The sequence below is a fragment of the Papaver somniferum genome, chromosome 9, assembly GCF_003573695.1.
Source record: "Papaver somniferum cultivar HN1 chromosome 9, ASM357369v1, whole genome shotgun sequence".
Lineage (NCBI taxonomy): Eukaryota > Viridiplantae > Streptophyta > Magnoliopsida > Ranunculales > Papaveraceae > Papaver > Papaver somniferum.
The window spans coordinates 4,612,765-4,633,890 of record NC_039366.1 but is presented as its reverse complement, the minus strand read 5'-3'; the positions used below and the strand labels follow the sequence as shown (position 1 = coordinate 4,633,890).

At 38.8% G+C, this 21,126-nt stretch overlaps 1 protein-coding gene across 1 annotated transcript; it reads left to right on the top strand.

Moving 5' to 3' along the window:
• The first annotated feature begins 13,012 nt into the window (after positions 1-13,012).
• LOC113313195 (uncharacterized protein At5g02240-like) lies at positions 13,013-15,687 on the top strand. The gene is made up of 7 exons (XM_026561933.1): positions 13,013-13,350; positions 14,081-14,349; positions 14,434-14,470; positions 14,567-14,664; positions 14,767-14,828; positions 15,055-15,178; positions 15,281-15,687. Exons 1-7 carry the CDS (start codon positions 13,161-13,163, stop codon positions 15,398-15,400), a joined length of 900 nt encoding a protein of 299 aa, XP_026417718.1. The 5' UTR covers positions 13,013-13,160; the 3' UTR covers positions 15,401-15,687.
• The last annotated feature ends 5,439 nt before the right edge of the window (positions 15,688-21,126 follow it).

Sequence of the window (21,126 nt, the reverse complement as noted above, 5' to 3'; positions counted from 1 at the left end):
AATTCTGATGGTCATGCCACTTACTCAATGTCACGCCCAAACACATAAAAGGGAAACAAAGATTGGTGTTGTTCACTATGGCAGGCCGTGTGGAGCTCACTAGAGCCTAAGGCAAAGTGTGATGTGGCAGTTCAATCACTACGTCTCATTTCTTTTACGAACAGAAAAGGGTCCTGAGCATTTCTGGTTTGCTTGTGGTGTCTCTCGATGGAACAAACGAAGAAGCTACAGTTTCCGTGGCTGGGGATTTGAAGCCGAGATGGACCAACAACACCGAAGCTGTAAAGAAGACGAAAGGAAGCAACGACAGTGGGGATAAGAAGACGACTATTGCTGCTTCCATTGTATGGCTGTGGATTGAGCCGATTGCAATCAGAGATGGTGATCGAAAGGATTTGAGCTTGGGGTTTCTATTTCCTAGCGGCATCAACAAACTAGATGGACCTGTTTACAAGGAGCATGAAATAAGATGGGAAATGGAGTGAGTTCGATTATTGGTGGTTACTTGAAAATGAGCACGGCAGTTAACAACATCAGCAGTCCTGGGGGTTTCTACATGGTCCGTGAATGGGTTAATCCAAGCTCTCGAGAAGTTTAAAAGGAAAGATGGCAGTCAGACAACGAGCTGGCGTTGTGGACTTGAGACAGTGACAAGAGATTGAAGGAGAAATCCGTTGAAGGGAAGCAATGCATAGATGGTCAGAGAACAAGAAAAGTTGCTGGAAGTGACAGCCGAGATGGGTTTCGTATAAGCTGCTGATACTCGTGGAGGACAGAGAAGATGAACTAAGGAGTTAATGAAGGTGCTGAGCTTTCGGTGTTGGTTGAGATGTGGCGCAGCGTATCAACGGTGATTCAGCTCAATCTAGAAATATAGGTTAAATTTCTAGAGACCTGACTTCTTGAATCGAAGAGTTCAATCAAATTCGATGCAAGGCTCTTGAATTGATGACAGAATCAAATCAATGCAAGGCTTTAGAGAAAACTCTAGTGTATTATCTCTTAAAACTGAATGAATAAAACTATCTTACAATCCCTTATTTATATGAACCTATCTTTCCTAAAAATCAAACATCTAAGAAAAGGAATTATAAAAGAAAAAGGAAATCTAAAAAGACCAAAATTAGGAAAGGTATCAAGATGCTGCATCAGGTCCCGCCGGGGAAGAAGGATTCGACCACGAATCTGGAACTGGGTCTGGTGGAACAAAACGTGATAAATAACGAACATTGAAGACATCCGAAGTGTTGATGTTTGCTGGAAGTTGTAGGCGATAAGCATTGTCATTAATTCGTTCCACAACTGTGACAGGACCTATTTTCTTTGCCTTGAGTTTATTATAAGCATGAGCCGGCATTCGATCTTTAGTGAGAAATACCCAAACTTGATCACCTACTTCGAAGAGAACACGACGGCGACGAGAATCAGACGCAGCTTTGTACTTTGAGGAGGATGACTCGAGATTGGTAATAACCTTCGTATGAATCGTATGAATGTTGTCTACAAAATCATCAGCTACACCATGAAGACGTGTACGGTCTGGAAGAGTAGATAAATCCAAAGGACCACGAGGGAGAAGACCATAAACGACCTGAAATGGACTGAACCCTGAACTTCTATTAAGTGAATGATTATGATCAAACTCTGCTTGAGGAAGCTTTGAGTCCCAAGTTTTAATAGAATCTCCCACAAGGCAGCGAAGCAAATTCCCCAAAGATCTATTGGTCACTTCTGTTTGACCGTCCGTTTGAGGATGATAAGCGGAACTCATGTCAAGGCTGGTTCCTAGTAATTTCCATAAAGACCTCCAAAAATGTCCTAAGAATCGAGAATCCCGATCAGAAACGATGGAAGTTGGCAATCCATGGAGTCTGTAAACCTCTCGAAAAAAAAGTGTTGCGACTTGGACTGCATCTGAAGTCTTTTTACATGGAATGAAGTGCACCATCTTGGAGAAACGATCAACAATGACAAAGATTGAATCGAAACCCTTTTGTGTACGAGGAAGACCCATCACAAAGTCCATACTGATGTCCGTCCATGGTTGTGTTGGAATAGGGAGAGGAAGGTATAGACCGGCATTCGTGGAATGACCTTTTGATGTCTGACACACTGTGCAACGTTCGACAAAACGCTCAACATCACGTCTCAATGCAGGCCAAAAATAAGACTGAGAAAGTAAATACAACGTCCGGTCGCGACCAATGTGTCCATCATTATGTGTTTCAGCAACAAGTTTAAGACGGAGGCTGCAGTCTGGAATGCAAAGACGACTGTCTCGAAAAAGAAAGCCATCGTGCATAGTGAAATCTCGAGAAAGACCATTCTGTACGTCAAGAAGAACTCGACCAAAGAAGTCATCAGACTCATATAAATCAGCAAAGGTGGAAAATCCCGGAACTGATACATGAAGAACGCTCAGCAAAGAATGGCGACGACTCAGGGCATCAGCAACTCGATTAGAAACACCTGACGTGTGTTTGATAACAAACGTAAATTGTTGCAAGTAAGATATCCATGATGCGTGACGAGCTGAGATTTTATCTTGACTGTTCAGGTGTTTTAAAGCATCATGATCTGTGTAAAGAACAAATTCTTTATGGAAAAGATAATGTCTCCAGTGTTTGATTGCTTGAACCACTGCATAAAATTCCACATCGTAAGTACTATAACGTAGACGAGCTCCAGCCAGTTTTTCACTGAAGAAGGCAATAGGTTTGTTGCGTTGGCTCAAGACAGCACCAATGCCCAACTTAGAAGCATCACTATGAAGTTCAAAAACTTGAGTAAAATCTGGAAGAGCTAGAATAGGTGCTGATAACAATTTCGTCTTAATGATCTCAAAAGCTGTAGTTGCTTCGACAGTCCAAGTGAAGACACTATCATGACGAATACAATCAGTGATAGGTGCCATCAAACTGCTAAATTGCGGCACAAATCTTCGATAAAAAGATGCTAGACCATGAAAACTTCGAGTTTCAGATAAAGTAGTAGGAGTAGGCCAAGATTTTATTGCTTCTACCTTGCTCGGATCGACGGCTAGACCTTGTGCTGAGACGATGTATCCAAGGAAGTGAACCTCAGGAGAGCCAAACTCACACTTTTTTTGTGTGGCAAATAGTCGATCTCGACGGAGAACAAGAAGTACTTCTCTTAAGTGTGCAAGATGTTCAGTGAAGGACTTACTAAATATGAGAATATCATCAAAATAAACAACTACAAACTTACCTATGAAGGGCCGAAGAGATTGATTCATAACACGCATGAAAGTGCTTGGTGCATTGGACAAGCCAAAGGGCATGACAAGCCATTCAAAAAGTCCTTCGCGAGTTTTAAAAGCCGTCTTCCATTCATCTCCTGGGCGGATCCGTATCTGATGATAACCACTTCGAAGATCCAGTTTAGAGAAAATCGTTGCAGCTCCAATTTGATCTAATAGATCGTCGAGACGGGGAATGGGAAATCTATAGCGTACTGTAATTTTATTTATAGCACGGCTGTCAACACACATCCTCCAAGATCCATCCTTCTTTGGTATAAGCAAAGCTGGGACTGCACACGGACTCAAGCTTTCACGTAAATATCCCTTCAACACAAGTTCCTCAACCTGTCGTCTAAGTTCTTCATGCTCACTCGGACTCATACGATAATGAGCTCTATTAGGAAGAACAGCATCTGGAATTAGATCAATATGGTGTTGAATATCTCTGAGTGGAGGAAGGCCGGGTGGTAACTCATTAGGAAAAACATCCTGAAACTCTTCCAATAGTCTTTGAAAATGTTCTGGAGGTGACGGCAAAGACTTTCTGACAACCGAATTGATCAATATTAGAACATATCTTTCTTCGCGAAGTGTTTCTTCAAAAGCTTTTTGCTGCAAGAAAAGGACTGGAGCTGATGGTGTATGTTGTTTCTCGGGCAAAGAAGGTTGTAGAGTGAAATTGCGATTATTGTAACGAAAACTGTAGGTATTACGATAGCCATCATGTTGTACTCGAAGATCAGATAACCAAGGACGTCCTAAAAGTAGATGGAAAGCATCCATTGGAGCAATATCACAATGAATTTGATCCTTATACGAATCTCCCACCGAAAAAGAAATCAATGCTCGTCGAGTTATGAGTACATCAGTATTCCGATCCAACCATGCCAACTTGTAGGGGTTAGGATGTAGTTCTGTTGATAATTGAAGTTTGGTTACAACCTCCTCAGCAATGACGTTTTCACTACTACCAGAATCAATTATGAAGTTACACACCTTGCCTCCAATAGTACACTTTGAGTGAAAAAGATTATGTCGTTGAGGGTTGATATCTGTTCCACGCGGAGCTAAACACACACGTCGCAACATTAATGCTGGTCCGCTATCTGCTTTAAGAACCTCTACTTCATCCTGTGGCTCTGTAGTTTCCTCATCGTAAATTACTTCAACGTCATTACCAGCAGTGTCAAGGAGGAGGCCTCTTCTGTTTCTAGTGGGGCAGGAAGACTGTCGATGACCTAAATCTCCACAAGAAAAGCAACGAATTGAGTTTGGTCGAGTTTGTCGAGTGTCAAGAGCTGGAACAATGGGTGTGTCTGCTTTGACAGATATAGCGTCATCTGTCGCAGTCGGAGTCTGATTTGGTCGAGAAGAACGAACAGTAGACCATGATGAGAAGGATAATTTAGTTTGCGCCTCAATAGTCAAAGCTTGCTGATGTGCTTCTGACAGTGTTGATGGATGAAAGAGATTGATTGTGTGTTGGATCTGTTGTCGTAATCCTGCTGTAAACCGTGCCACCAGTTGACGCTCAGAGTCTTGTATATCAACTCGATTGAGAAGTAAAAAAAATTCAGTAGAGTAGTCAGCCACAGATCGATTTCCCTGACGGATGGTATGGAGACGCTGAAACATTAGCTGGTCATAATTGTAAGGCAAGAATGTTTTCTTAAGTTTTGATGAAAGTTTATCCCATGACATAATCTTTGGTTTTCCAAGACGTGCACGAGTTGTCTTCAATTGTGTCCACCAGGCAGCTGCTCTGCCACGAAAACGCATTGTTAAGACAGGAACACATTGATCCATTGGAACTCGTTTGAATTCTAGGATTTCTTCTACCGTGACTATCCAATCGAGCAGTTCTTCAGCTGAAGAATTTCCATGAAACTCTGGTATCTCGGTTTTGAAACCCGATTCCCAATGAATATGAGCTGCTGCGTTTGGTACGTTATCTGGTGCTAGAGTACGGTTGGTGTGTAGAGGAGCAAAGGGATTAACGTCGTCTGCAAACGGGTTTTCTTCGTCATCAACATCGTCTCTGGTACTGTTAACGTGAGCAACATGCTCGCGTACGGCTGGTGCTGGTTGTTGAACCAGAAGGGTTTGGAGGGCAGTTGTGATGGAAGCCATCCGGGCTTGTAGCTCATTAATGGCGTCACGATTGATTTCTGCTGCAGTACGAACTGGTGTTCGACGAGGTCTCACCATTGTAGTGACAGACAAAGAACGTAGCCTGTCTCTGATACCAACCTGGCGCAGCGTATCAACGGTGATTCAGCTCAATCTAGAAATATAGGTTAAATTTCTAGAGACCTGACTTCTTGAATCGAAGAGTTCAATCAAATTCGATGCAAGGCTCTTGAATTGATGACAGAATCAAATCAATGCAAGGCTTTAGAGAAAACTCTAGTGTATTATCTCTTAAAACTGAATGAATAAAACTATCTTACAATCCCTTATTTATATGAACCTATCTTTCCTAAAAATCAAACATCTAAGAAAAGGAATTATAAAAGAAAAAGGAAATCTAAAAAGACCAAAATTAGGAAAGGTATCAAGATGCTGCATCAAGATGGTACTACCTGATTGCAGTTGTGGTCGTTAGAAGATGGAAAAGGGGGTCTGATGTTCAGTCTAAAACAGATCTGCAGTTAGAAACTCAGAGAATGAAAGATGGGAAGATCGGTGTCGTGGTCAGGTCCGAAGTTGGAAACTCAAGCTAGTAATGGACCGGAATTGAATGGGCTTTGGTGGTCGCTGATATCCAACAGAAAAGAAGAATTTTGTTTTTGGGAGTTGCGGCTACGGAGCCGAGATCAGAGAAGAGAGAGGAGGTGGAACGGCCGTGAAGGATTTTGGAGCAGACAAAACAAGGGGAGAAGAAGAGGATCGATTGCCGTGTGACGACGGTGATACAGTTTAATTATCTTTTTCTTGTTATTATTTTTGATGAGTTTTGAGAAACCCACAATTATATTTTGCTAGAATTTACGTAATTAGGGTTCATGGAGAAAGCTACTTTAAGCTTAGACCATTATGAAATAATTGGAATTAATTTGGTATTAGGCTTTGTGAATCGAATTTCGAAATCCAATAATTATGGTTTATTGATTTTATAAAGAATATGTGTTGTTGTCTCACCGGCTTTGTACGATACAAAAGCCTAAATGCATAAATGTGATAGTTTTGCAATCAAATTTGTTATACTATTTGATAATCCATGCTTAGGTTAAATCATTTGATGGGTTATGCTTAGACGAGGCAAATAACAATTGTGAACCTACGAATTATCTTTTCAATAATTTTCTTGTCATTATAATTTGATAGTCCATGCTTGGAATACTTTGATGGGTTATACTTAGGAGATGCAAGTTATATTAGAGAAAGTTATACCAATAATAGGTGTTGCAATTGAACAAAGATATAGACTCATATTTCGAATTCGAATTCTTTTCGGTATTCAATTAGAAATAGTAGTGGAATCCATTGACCCTGGTTACCGACGCTCTCTCTTATCGTGTTCATTTTAGTTTAGTTTAGTTGAGTTTTACATTTTCTTTCTCATTCTAAAATCCCAAAAATCGTTTCTGGTTAGTTTATTAGAGATACTAGTTATCAGTGTTTCCACCGCTCCCTGTGGGTTCGATCCGTACTTGCCTCTGTCTACTAGTTAGACACCGTGTGATTGCGGTTATGTTACATATAGGGTATTCCATATCCTATCAATTTTTGGCGCCGCTGCCGGGGAGCGGTTGTGGAATATTGTGATTGGTATTTTTTATTTTGTAAATATCTTTTATTTTTATTCTTTGTACAAATTTTTATTTTTTTTAGGATTTCTTTTTCCTTTTGACTTGTTTTGTGCTTCAAAATTTTATTTCATGAGCCTTTTTGAGAACGATGAGTGCTTTGCGCGAGACGTCAACTATGACGCTTTGAGAATACATGTATGGGTCACGGTATAAGGAAGTTCTTGCTTATAATCGTCTCAGGTATGGAACTTGGAATCCAGGTAATTTTGCTATGGGTGGTTATTCAGATGAGTATCAACCCAATACCATGAGGGTGAAAAGGAACTTGATACTAGAAGTGATTTTAGGAATTATGATACCAATATAATATATGAATCTATTGTATCTTACACAACTCATGATCTAAATACAGAAGATACTATTGGTGAGTCTGATGACTTAGAGACAGTAGACGTGCATAATGAGATATTTTCTAATCATTCAAATAATGAGTTTCCTATAAGTCACTTAGTTGCAGATAGCGATGAGGTGATTATTCATGATATTGTTGCTCCATTGTGCTCTTGTTAGTCTGATCCATCTAGTGATTTTTTGAATGCTGATGTGAATGTTGAACATATTGATATTGCTCCGATAACTTGTGTCGATGATTTTGAGCCTTGATCTGTTTGTTTAGCCCACTTTTCTGATTCCGATGACCCTATGATTATTGATATTTTCAATGCATTGCGACCTCCAATAGATAATCAAGGTAACTCAACAACGAAAGTTATTTCTGCGAACTTAGAACCGGATTTAGGAGTTGCAGATTTTGATAAACTTGAACCATTAGATACAAGTTTAAATCATTGTGTTGAGTTTGATAATCTGGTACCTTCTTGCACTGTCAATACATTGCTTCCTATGATTTCTAGTGAAGAAAATGTTTCGACCGGATGTATTTCAGCTGATTTAGAACCTGATATAGAGTGTGCTTCCCGAATAGAAAATAAGATACATTCTATGTTTGTTGTCCATGTGAGTGATTTATTTATCTCGACTAAGGACTGTTTTCTATTGGGAACGGAATTACACATCTTTTTGGAGGTTTATAATGTTTGCAGGTTCATATTCGCAGCTGACCTGAATCGTTGGATTGATCCCCAACTTTTCAGACTTTATATATATGCTTTGCTGCTTACTTTGGTGCAACCTCACCTTGTTTGAGATTATTTATGTGCGCAAGCAGGGATACGAAGATTTGGCTTCATGGGAGTCAACCCATACTATTTCGTTTCATGGGAGTCAACCCATCAGATTTGTTTTCTTTCCTCCATCTTTTATCTGTTTGCTTGAATCTCCCATCTTAATTTCTACGTTGGATGACTCAATTACATTGAGGACAATGTAATTTTTAAAGTGTGGGGGAGTGGCACTTTCGTTAAGTATTTCCAAAATTAAAAAAAAAATGATGACCAGCTGTGTAGCGGGTCTAAAAAATATTAAATAAAAATGACCAGCTGTGTAGCGGGTCTTAAAAAAAAAATGATTGTTAGGGTTATGACCAGCTGTGTAGCGGGCTTTTTCTTTTTTCTTGCATGTTATGACCAGCTGTGTAGCAGGTCTCTCGATCTAGCTGTTTAGCGGATTCGTCTAGCTGTTTAGCAGACATCTCTATACCACTGTTTAGTGGTTTTGTCTCTCTATTTAGCAGACATCTCTCGGTCTTGCTGTTTTGCAGACAACACTCTTCATATCCAGCTGTGTAGCGGATATATTCTTGTTTTGCTCGAGGACTAGAAAAATATAAGTGTGGGCGTGTTGATAAGCACGTATGTGCTATATTTTATACCCATATTTATATTAATTAGGACTCGATATTTTGGATAATAACACTGTTTTAGTGCTTTTGTAGAAAGTACAAGCGAATCCGATCATGGAATGAATAAATGGTTAAATTGGGAGCTTCAATAAAGTTTGCGACAAAAAGCACCTAATGCTCACCATACTAAGGAGAGAGCTAGATTTATCATTGGCGTGTGAATTAATTCTGATGGTCATGCCACTTACTCAATGTCACGCCCAAACACATAAAAGGGAAACAAAGATTGGTGTTGTTCACTATGGCAGGCCGTGTGGAGCTCACTAGAGCCGAAGGCAAAGTGTGATGTGGCAGTTCAATCTCTAGGTCTCATTTCTTTTACGAACAAAAAAGGGTCCTGAGAATTTCTTGTTTGTTTGTGGTGTCACTCGATGGAACAAACGAAGAAGCTACAGTTTCCGTGGCTGGGGATTTGAAGCCGAGACGGACCAACAACACCGAAGCTGCAAATAAGAAGAAAGGAAGGAAGCAATGCAGTGGCGGATCCAGGATCTTATGTTGGTAGGGGCACTTCATAGAACTTTCTAAATTTTACTAATAACCTCTGAGTTAATACATATTTCATACTTGTCCCCTACAAATTTTTGTATTTTTGAATCGTTGTATGATAACTTGATTGTCTATAGCATCAAAGACATCTTTCTCAATGTAACAAAACGAAATATTATTCATCCAGTCGGCTTCCATCCGATTTCATCCCGTTGTAATTATTACCCAGCGTTGATGATTCTCACCTTCAATGTTCATATGTTCATATATACATTCAAATTTTTCTTAAGAAATTTTGTGAAAAAAAGAAACAATATTCCACAACTTAACTTTGTAGTTAGGTTATATGCTTTTTTCATAGTAGAGGCCTAATGAATCGGTTTAAGCTGATACCCATAACTAAGAGCTTCTCCAATGGAATGTGTGTGAGAAAAAAAGTCTTCTTCCATATAGGATACACATCCAAATTTCCTAAAATCCTTCTCCAACCCAAACCTCTTCTACTAATATGAAGATGACATGTCATGTTTTTCTATAGACATCCTCTAACTCAACCTCTTGTTTCAGAGGTTCACCAAGAGGATTTGTATAGATCCTAATCATCATTTTTTAGTATTTATAATAGATTTAATTAATTAAAATGATTTTTGATCATAAATCAAATACAGTATAGCTTATTTTTCTTTCTCCTTCATTAAACGAACTTCTCTTCCCCTTTCTCGTATTGGATGCAAATCAACGAGAACTATAGTCTCTATCTTATCAACAACTCTTCTCTTCTACATTAATTGAATCATCATAATTATTAAGAAATTAAGTTTCATCAGTTACGACTTTAAATGTTCTCCCTTTTGATGATGCAGGGAATCATCACCAAGGTTGAACTGTATTCTATTGGTGTTAGGGTGATTCTACAATATATAATTCCTATAAGGGGGAGCTATTGATTGCATCTGTAATTTTTTTATTTTGATGTGCTTGAGGTATGAAGGCAAATATGAGTATAAGTGAACTAAGGTAGAAGATGGAATCTCTCGAAAAAGCGCAAAAATCGGATCCGACTCACACCGTAAAATTGTGAGGCCTGAAAATTACAGGTTGGTGTTTGAGATTAAGCGCAGAGAGAATAGTATTATCGTTTTAAGTGCGATTGAGGGTTTCCTGCTGAACCCCAGGATTGGTTCTGTAAAACTAAAGGTATTCTCCTAATATTGATGCACCTTAGCGTGGTAGTCTATGAGGGACTCTAATTGCATCTTGCTTTGTGATTATTTTTGAGACTTTGAAGGATTCGACTTTTCCTAGACCAGGCAGCCACCTGACTTTGTGATTTACGTCAGGTTTGAAATTTAGTCATAATCACCATCTTGAAGAGGAGAAATTTATGAACAATCCTTGTGTGTGATTATACGTTCCTGGTATAAGGTTAAAATCCGGATGAAATGATGATATCATTTTTGGCTTCTGAAAGAACCTTTAGTAGCGCTAAAGTCCACGCTTGAACTAGATTTTGAGATCTCACTGAAATCGAAATATTTGCTCGACCTGAAGTTCGAGGACATGCTAGCATAATAAAACTTACCTGTATATACCAGAGTATCTAGTTTTGATACTCGTGCTTCTAAATTAGCACCATTATTGGGAAGTGATCGATCTATCTGATACGCACGTTGAATTTATGGTCCAGAAGTACCATACATGGATATAATGCATGCATTATATTGTATCTTCTAACTTTTGTTTTACAGGTTACACTTTTAGATGCTGAAATTGATTATACGGTATTTATGAGTTTACAAAAGATCTTTCATGGTTATGCCTGAAGTTAAAGCGAAAACAAATTGGTGTGCAATGGACTGAGGATTTAAATGCGAGGTGTACATTACTAGTGGTGCCCCCGGCGCAAGACCTGCAGTCAATCCTCCATAAACCCAAATGGTAAAGCGGTTTTCTGAAGGTTATATAATGTTTGCACCACCAGCCGCTTTAAGAAGTCATGCTTCAGGGGGAGTAAACTCATAGAATCTTTGGCTGGACTTAAACGTGTTGTACTCTTTTTCCTTCGCTAAGGTTTTGTCCTGATGGGTTTTCCTTATCAAGGTTTTAACGAGGCAGCATATGCGTGTTCAGCACCATTATCAGGAGACGTCCGTTGTACTCTTTTCCTCTGGTCTGATTTTTTCCAAGTGGTTTTCCAGACGAGGTTTTTAACGAGGCAACATTAGCATCGAGGTCAGCATTATTATGAACTTTGGGCACTCAGGTTTTGTCTCAAGTGGTTTTCCTGGTGCCGGTGTTCAGGTTTTGTCCTAAATGGTTTTCCTGACACAACTTTGACATAGGAAGCATTTCATGACGGTGACCAACCTCACTCTAAGTTCAGGTTTTTCCTAAATGGTTTTCCTGACGCGATTTCGACGACAGGAGAAAATGTACGACTAGCATCATCACTTTGAAGCTACCGATGTTGTACTCTTCGAATGAATTTTGTCCCACTTGGTTTTATCGACAAAATTTTAACGAGGCAATATCTGCGGGTTTATCATTGTTCTGAGAACTCATGTTTTCATATGTTCAGGTTTTTCCCTCTGGGTTTTCCTGGCGAGGTTCTTAATGAGATAACAATCTTAGAACAGTGATCACCATATAAAGAGATGTATATCCATATATATTCTTGAGAAGCGGTATCTGATAATCTTGTTCAGGTTTTTACTACACAGTTTTCCCTGAAAAGATTTTGGCGAAGAAGAATGCCCATCACCGTCAGCATTATATGAATTTCAGATGCTCAGGTTTTGTCCCAAGTGATTTTCCTGGTGCGCGTGTAGGTTTCATTCCAAGTGGTTTTTCTATCGCAATCTTGCCAAAGAAAGTATCTCATGGCAATCATCAACCTCACTCCGAACTCAGGTTCTGACGAGGCAATGAATCTTTGTTCGGTTTTTGTTCCATGAAATTTTACCCACAACGATGCTAAAATCCTAAAATGATGGATCATCCAAGGGGGAATGCTATGTGAACATTGTGCTAAGTGGATGACCTACCAGTTTCCACGTTTCTTGTGGGACCCGCACAAAATCACAACACCAAGACACATACATGGTTGATGTGTCGCATGTATACAGATGCTTATCCAGTAGATAATGGTTATCCAGTTTAGTACCTCATCTATATATATGTACTCATCTATTTCAGTAGAGAATGAATAAGAAACGAAAAGGGAACTGAATTCCCGCACTCTCCATTCCACTTTGTTCTTCTTTACTTTAAGATAATAATAACTGTGAGCATTAATGAATTAGTTAACCTTACACCTACATCAAAATGGTGGTGTACCTAAATTACCAGCAGGTTAACGTTTGAATTAGTGCCTTGAACCCGATAAGTAATGCTAATTACAAAAGTTACAATACGAAAAAGCGTGAGAAAATGGACAAATGAGTCTCATGGTTCCCGATCCATGAGTCTGATTTGTTATGAATCGTTTCCCGATTTGGTTTTTGCAAAGCTGAGTGAGTTGGTCTGTAATCTGTATCCCCACATTTCTCAGCAATGTATGCCCCACAAACAAAAATCAACGGTGAAGATCATATCATCGTCATTAATAATCAAGATGATGATATGATATGTTTTGCAGAATGGGAAGAAGAGGATAAGATCATCATCATCATCATCTTCAATACTTCCCGTACTGTTGGAATATCTCTTTCTCTCTGAATTACAGTCTCAGTCACAGAGTCAAGAGACCTTACCGACCTAAGTTTAGTTAGCAAATCCATCCATTAAAATCAGGGCAATGGGTTTAGTGACACGTGTTCCGTTATTCTCTTCACCTTCTTCAACTTTCTCTCCTCATAAATACTCTTCCACCACCAAACTATTCTCTTCTTCATCTTCATCTTCCCTTTCATTTCAAAGGAGAACTTCAGTTGTAGTGAAAGCAATGGCGAGTACTGTGATTGTTACTGGTGCCGGTGGTAGAACTGGTATGTACGCTACAAATATCTCCATACACAGTAAAAAAGTATCTCCTTTTCTTGGTTTTTCTTTTTTTTCAATTTTGGTTTACATTTTTGGATTCAATTGTTAGATATTTTTTTGGATGGTGAACTTGGAAATTGTGTTCTGGATAATGGGTTTGTTTGAATTTTAGTTTTAGATGTCATTGGTTGCGTCAATTATTGGAAATTTGTCATGGCGGAGTAAAAAAAATTACTTTTTTAGATGGTGGCGGTGGTGGATTACTGGTTAGATGTCCTCAGTTGTTTGAATATATTGGGGATTTGATTTGTCATGGCAAAAGAAAAAAATAAATAATCAGATTTCGTAGATTTTGATGGTGGTGGAGGTTTGAAATTCAATTAAAGAACCACCACCACTGCAACCTTTTTGATACCATAACATTAAGGTATTCCTTTACATTAGATAAATTTGAATTTCTCATTTAAGAACCACCACCACCACCATCACACACCCTAAAGATAAGGTGTCTTAGTTGGCTGGATAAATCTGGCGGTGGTGGATTACAAGAAGTTTGAAAATTTCAATAATAAGCCACCACCCACCACCTATAATACCTTAGAGATAAGGTGTTCTGGTGGACTAACCTAGGTGTATGGACTTAACTTGACTAATCCATGGACCCATAAGGCTGCATTAGTAATAATCCCTTTCATGCTCTCTTCTATTTGGTTTTCTAATGGGTGGTTTATGCAGGGCAAATTGTTTACAAGAAACTGAAAGAGAGAGATGAGTTTGTAGCAAGGGGGTTAGTAAGAACGGAAGAAAGCAAAGAGAAAATTGGAGGAGCTGACGATGTTTTCGTTGCTGATATTAGGGATGCTGAGAGTATTGTACCTGCAATCCAAGGAGTTGATGCTCTTGTCATTCTTACTAGTGCTGTCCCCAAAATGAAACCCGGGTTTGATCCTACTAAAGGTGGAAGACCTGAGTTCTTTTTCGAAGATGGAGCTAATCCTGAACAGGTAATCTCTATTTTTTTCTTCGAATGTAATTCTTGTTGTGGATATCGTTATCGGATATTTGTTACTAATATAAGGCGTTTGTAGGTTGATTGGATTGGGCAGAAGAATCAAATTGATGCTGGTAAGACTCATTGTTTGTTCGATTCTTTCTTTATGCATGTGCTGGAGATTTAAAAATGTTTTGATCTTTGTTTAATTAGCTCAATCCTCTGTGCAGCAAAAGCAGCGGGAGTGAAGCAGATTGTTTTGGTTGGGTCTATGGGTGGAACGAACCTCAATCATCCCTTGAACAGCATTGGAAACGGAAACATATTGGTGAGTGTTCATTGTTGCTGATTATTTGGGAATTTGAGAGAGCCAAACATGAGAGTTTCACGGGTTTATTTACTTAGTTTGATGGGATTTACTGCAATGCAGGTGTGGAAGAGGAAGGCGGAGCAATATCTGGCCGACTCTGGTATACCATACACAATTATTAGGTAAAACCCATCTCTGCCTGCTTTTACTTGTTGTGCTGATACTGTTGGTTCAGTACAATGTTTCTTGTTCGGAATTACAATTCATGTACATAAATAATTATGGTTAAACTGCACAAGATTATGTTCTCTTCTTCGGGATGCCAAAATTTGGAACCCCAAAAGAGAAACGATTCTCAGAGATTACTCATTTGCCTTCCATTTGATGTGTGCTATGACTGAAAACCAGAGCTGGAGGCTTACAAGACAAAGATGGGGGTGTGAGAGAGCTTGTTGTTGGCAAAGATGACGAGCTTCTCGAGACTGACATAAGGACTATTGCTAGAGCCGATGTTGCAGAAGTCTGCATTCAGGTATGTTTATCCCAATGTTCTGATGATACGCATGAACTATCAGACATGGCAGAAGATCAATTATCTGACATGCTTCTGTTATGTTTGTGTTTTCCTGAACAGGCATTGCTGTTGGAAGAGGCTAAGTTCAAAGCATTGGATCTCGCTTCAAAACCAGAAGGAACTGGCGAGCCAACAAAAGATTTCAAGACTCTGTTTTCTCAAATCTCTACACGATTCTGAGATTCCATATGCGGTATGTTCTGATTGAATTTTTGGTTGATGCCTAGCGATTTGTAATGCCACTGGCTATTAGCAAGAGGGAAACTAGTATTCTTTTTCCTCATTAGAAAACCAATGAGAGGCCATGAATAACGATGATAGTGTATTTTACATTTTGTGTTCCGTCTAACGTTGTTTGAGTTATGAGTGATTGCTTATCATGCTTAGTTAGGCTGAAGCATAGTCGCGTGATGTCTTCATTCAAATGCTGCGAAGAATATGACGGGGCTGGCAATACCCTTATCTCATTCCCCTCTGCGAGATTTGAGTTTCTAGTCCTACTGGTTGTGAGTTCATCGTTCTTGTGAACACTCAGTTCGTCGAAAAGGCTTATCTAATTCTAATCTAACATATGAACCATCAACCCCATTCAGGGATCAAATTGTTCCCAAATTTTGCTACTAAGTTTCATTTGTTCTGATAAGTTTATCACGGGAAGTTAACCAAATGTAACTCAGATGCTAATAGTGCAAGATCTATATGAAAATTAAACAGTTAACCATACCAAGAATAAACCGAACCAAATCCAATCATCCAAAAAAAGAGAAAAAAAGAAACAGAAAACAATGAAATCCTAACTCAAATTCGTAGGAATCACGGTTGCACTTAGCATGTGCAACAAGTCTTTGAACCCCTAGGCAATTCCAGTGGACGAGTTTAGTCTCGTGAGGGTTTACTAATGGATATACCCACAAAATCCACTCAAAACCAATAATCCAAGAAGTAGAAAAAACAAAACAAAAAACAATGAAATCATAACTCAGTTCCGTAGGAATCACGATTGCACTTAGCACGTGCAACAAGCCTTTAAACCCCTAAGCGATCCTAGAGAACGAGTTTAGTCTCGCGAGGGTTTGATATACCCATAAAATCCTCTCCTCGGTTATTTTAAACAAAACGAAAGTGCGGAGCTTCTCGGCAACTTGTGTACGTCCTCACGTATAGCATCTCTCAAAATGGTACCAAGTGCGGGAGAATAACCAAGAGTCATCTTTTCCAGTATTGGTGCATTACTCAACTTGGGTAATCAAAATTAACAAGATTGGGTGCACGGATCATTAGGGTAGTCGTCATGAGGAAGCGTATCAAGGACCAAAGTGGTTAATTTAGGACTCGATATCTTGATGTTGTTATTCCCATCACTTCCTAACCAAATACATCTTCTCATGACCAGTGTTATGAGGTGTGGAGATGTCGAGATTAGTCTCTCAGCCAAATCAACTTCCTCAAAACGCAGTCTTGTAATGTCAAGAATCTCTAGCTTCGGAATTGATATATCTACCGGAATGGTGACCGGGGATCTATTACGAATTCTAACTTGAGCCTTGTCAAAGTAACTGATCTGAAAAGGAATTGCAATAACAACTGCCCGACAACACCTAATTGGAGGTGGACTTGTTGAAGCCTATGGGCGGCTAAAGCCTCAACACATTGTCTGACTCCGAAGACATCACAACAATTAGCATCGGCACGTAGAGAGAAATGGGTTATATTGGTCTCCAGGCCATCTGCGTGGAATACCAACCTTCGTTGTAAAAAATCAAGAAACTGATTTGCTTCCTCCACATTCGTATAATCAGTGAGCCATTCCAAGAAATCCAGTTTGGGAGAAGTTGTTGGTTAAACTTCAACATTAAGTCTAAGATAATCTCTAACAAGTTGGTTAGGATAAGAAAAGGCAATTGATGTAATCCTAAGGGAATTAGAAGTCATCTAGTTCTAAGAAAAGGAAAGACATGTAATAAGGTAATAGGACTAGGAAAAGGAATTCATAGTTCTATATATATATATGATCACCAAAGTTGTGGTTGATCATATGAGCAAGATTAGAGCTTTATGTTTAGTTTTGAGAGATTTTCTAAACATCAATAAAGAGAGTTGTCTTTATATAAGCTAAGTTTCATCTTGCAGTTACCATTAATTGGTATCAGAGCTTGTTTCTGAGCCATGGAAAACGAAACCACCATTGTGGGTGCAAAACAGTTCACGCCACCATCAATACAAGTTCCAATCCTCAACACCAAAAACTACACAGTATGGGCCATGAGAATGAAGGTACTGATGAAAATCTACAAAGTTTGAGAAACAATTGATCCTGGTACATTGGACCAGACAAAAACAATGTTTCCATTGGATTACTCTTTCAAGCAATACCAGAATGTCTTGTTCTACAAGTTGGTGAACATGAAACTTCAAAGAAAATTTGGGATGCAATAAAGGCACGTAATCTCGGAGCTGATCAAGTTAAAGAAGCCCGTCTGCAAACCTTAATGTCTGAATTTGAAAGAGTGAAGATGAAAGACACTGATACTATTGATAGCTTTGCAGGAAAGCTATCAGAGATAGCCTCAAAAGCTGCGTCACTTGGACAATCCATTAATGAAGATAAACTGGTAAAGAAGTTTCTCAATAGTTTACCAAGATCCAAGTATATTCATATCATAGCTTCTCTCGAACAAGTCTTAGATTTAAAGAAGACTAGATATGAAGATATAATTGGAAGATTGAAAGCATATGAAGAGAAAATCCTTGATGAAGAAAACAATGGAGAAACTCAAGGAAAACTCTTGTACACAAACTCTTACCAAAAAAACTTTGCGACAAGAGGAAGAGATCGTGGAAGAGGTGGTAGAGAAAACAGAGGCCGAGGAAGGGGAGGAAGGTTTAACTCACAAGATAGAACAACAAGTCAGAATGATCAAAACCAAGGGAAAGAAAAGAAGGATAGATCAAACATTATTTGTTAAAGATGTGATAAACCAGGACACTTCTCCTCTATAAATGCCCTGGAAGAATACAAAAGATGGAAGAAGCAAACAAGAATGAAACAAGGGAAGCAGATACAACTCTTTTCATGCACGAAGTTGTATTCTTAAACGAAGGAAAACTAATACCAAAGAACTACGAATCAAAGGATGTAGAAGAAGGAATCTGGTATTTAGATAATGGAGCCATCAATCACATGACTGGCAAGAGACACTATTTCTCTGAACTCAACGAGAAAATCAAAGGAAAAGTGAAATTTGGAGATGGTTCTTATGTAGAGATTGAAGGGAAAGGATCAATCCTATTTCAAAGCAAGAACGGAGAACAGAAGATTGTCACAAACATCTACTTCATCCCAAACTTACAAAGCAACATTCTAAGTTTAGGACAAGCTACAGAAGTTGGATGTGATGTTAGAATGCGACAAGATTATCTAACAGTTCATGACCCAAGTGGAAGACTTTTAGTTAGAGTCTCACGCTCACAGAATAAACTCTACAAGATAAGTCTCATGATTGGAAGGCCATTGTTTCTGAATATGAGACCGGAAGATCAGACATGGAAGTGGCACACAAGGTTAGGACACATAAGTTTCAGAAATTTAAAGGCAATGTCTCAGAACAAGATGGTTCGAGGACTACCACAGATAAACGACGAATCAAGGATCTGTGAATCATGTTTAGTTGGGAAACAAACGCGTCAAGGTTTTCCAAAAGCAACAACATTCAGGAAAGAAACTAATGATGGACCAAGTAGGGATCCAAGAATGTTTCACATGAGATGGGGTCAAGTGATTGATGAAGGCGAAGGACCCATAATCATCAATACCAATGGAAAAAATGATGTTAATCAAGAAGAAGAAGAGAATAATGAAAACACTGAGAATAACGAAGAAGTAGAAGAAGAAGAAGAGATCGATGAAATAACTCAACCCATTCCACTGCGAAAATCAACAAGACAGATACAAAAGCCACAATATCTGGAGGATTATGTTCTTCAAGCTGCAGAAGAATGTGAGATTATGCTACTTTCTGTTAATGATGAACTAAGGAATTTTCAGGAAGCAAAGGTCTCGACTAAATGGACACAAACATGTAGAGAAGAAATTATTTCAATCAACAGAAACAAGACTTGGTTTCTAGTTGATAAGCCAGGTGGGGTAAAAGTGATTGGCCTCAAGTGGATCTTCAAGGTTAAAAGAAATGTTGATGGAACTATTAACAAATATAAGGCAAGACTTGTAGCTAAGGGATACGTTCAAGAATCAGACATAGACTTTGATGAAGTTTTCGCACCAGTTGCTAGACTAGAGACAATTCGTCTCTTAATAGCAGAAGCTGCATCAAACTCTTGGGAAATACATCATTTAGACGTAAAGACGGCATTCTTGCATGGAGAATTGCGAGAAGATGTGTATGTTGAACAACAAGAAGGTTTTGAAGTAAAAGGACAAGAGCATAAGGTTTATAAGTTATCAAAAGCTCTATATGGTCTAAGACAAGCTCCTCGATCCTGGAATACAAAATTAGATCAAATCTTAAGAGAAATCAGATTTGTTAAATTCTCTAAAGAAACATCAGTATATAGAAGAGAAGAAAAGGGGACACTACTAGTAATTGCAGTCTATGTAGATGATGTATTTTTGACTGGCAACTCCCTTAAGGTGATCAATGAGTCCAAGAGAGAAATGTCATCAAAGTTTGAGATGTTAGACCTCGGAAAACTCACTTATTACCTTCGCATAGAAGTCCATCAAGGAGTAGATGGGATTCAGATTAAACAAGAAGCTTATGCAAGGAGAATTCTGAAATAAGCAGGACTTGAAACTTGTAATCCAACTAAGATACCAATGGAGTTTGGACTTAAAGTTTCAAAGGCACAAGAAGAAGCTGAGATTGATCCAACGAGTTATAGAAGAAATGTTGGATGTTTAAGATACTTGTTACACACAACACCAGACATGGCTTTCTCTGTGGGAGTAGCAAGCCGTTATATGCAGAGTCCACGCAAGTCTCATGGTGATGTAATAAAACAAATATTGAGACATCTAAGAGGAACAATCAGCTGTGGATTGAATTATGGTCGAGGAGGATCAAAAGAAATTGTTGGGTATAATGACAACAGTCATAATATTGACCAAGATGATGGAAAAGATACAACTGGTCATATATTTTATCTAGGTGAAACACCTATTACACGGTGCTCACAGAAGCAAGACACAGTAGCTCTGTCATCATGCGAAGCTGAGTTTATGGCTGCAACAGAAGCAGCTAAACAATCAATATGGCTTCAAGAACTGTTGGGTGAAATCAAAGGAAGAGAACCTGAAAAAGTTCTCATCAAGATTGATAATAAGTCTGCAATTGCACTCACTAAAAATCCAGTGTTTCATGGGAAGACGAAACACATTCACAAAAGGTATCATTTCATACGAGAATGCATCGAGAAGGAGATCATCAACGTTGAACACATACCAGGAACTGAGCAGAAAGCAGATATATTGACAAAGGCATTAGCTCGGATCAAGTTTGAAGAAATGAGACAACTGATTGGAGTACAAGATATGTCACGGGTAAGGTTGAAGCTTAACGGGGAGAATGTTGGTTAAACTTCAACATTAAGCCTAAGATAATCTCTAACAAGCTGGTTAGGACAAGATTAGGAAATTGATGTAATCCTAAGGGAATTAGAAGTCATCTAGTTCTAAGAAAAGAAAAGACATGATGTAATAAGGTAATAGGATTAGGAAAAGGAATTCATTGTTCTCTATATATATATGATCACCAAAGTTGTGGTTGATCATATGAGCAAGATTAGAGCTTTGTGTTTAGTTTTGAGAGATTTTCTAAACATCAATAAAGAGAGTTGTCTTTATATAAGCTAAGATTGATCTTGCGGTTACATTATAAGTTGCCCAAACG

What these genes read in the sequence shown, in the direction of transcription:
- LOC113313195 (XM_026561933.1), top strand. Translation starts at nt 13,161, where the DNA reads ATGGGTTTAGTGACACGTGTTCCGTTATTCTCTTCACCTTCTTCAACT. An exon ending in ATGGAGCTAATCCTGAACAG is followed by an intron (nt 14,350 to 14,433) that starts GTAATCTCTATT and finishes AGGCGTTTGTAG; the next exon opens with GTTGATTGGATTGGGCAGAA. An exon ending in TTGGAAACGGAAACATATTG is followed by an intron (nt 14,665 to 14,766) that starts GTGAGTGTTCAT and finishes ACTGCAATGCAG; the next exon opens with GTGTGGAAGAGGAAGGCGGA.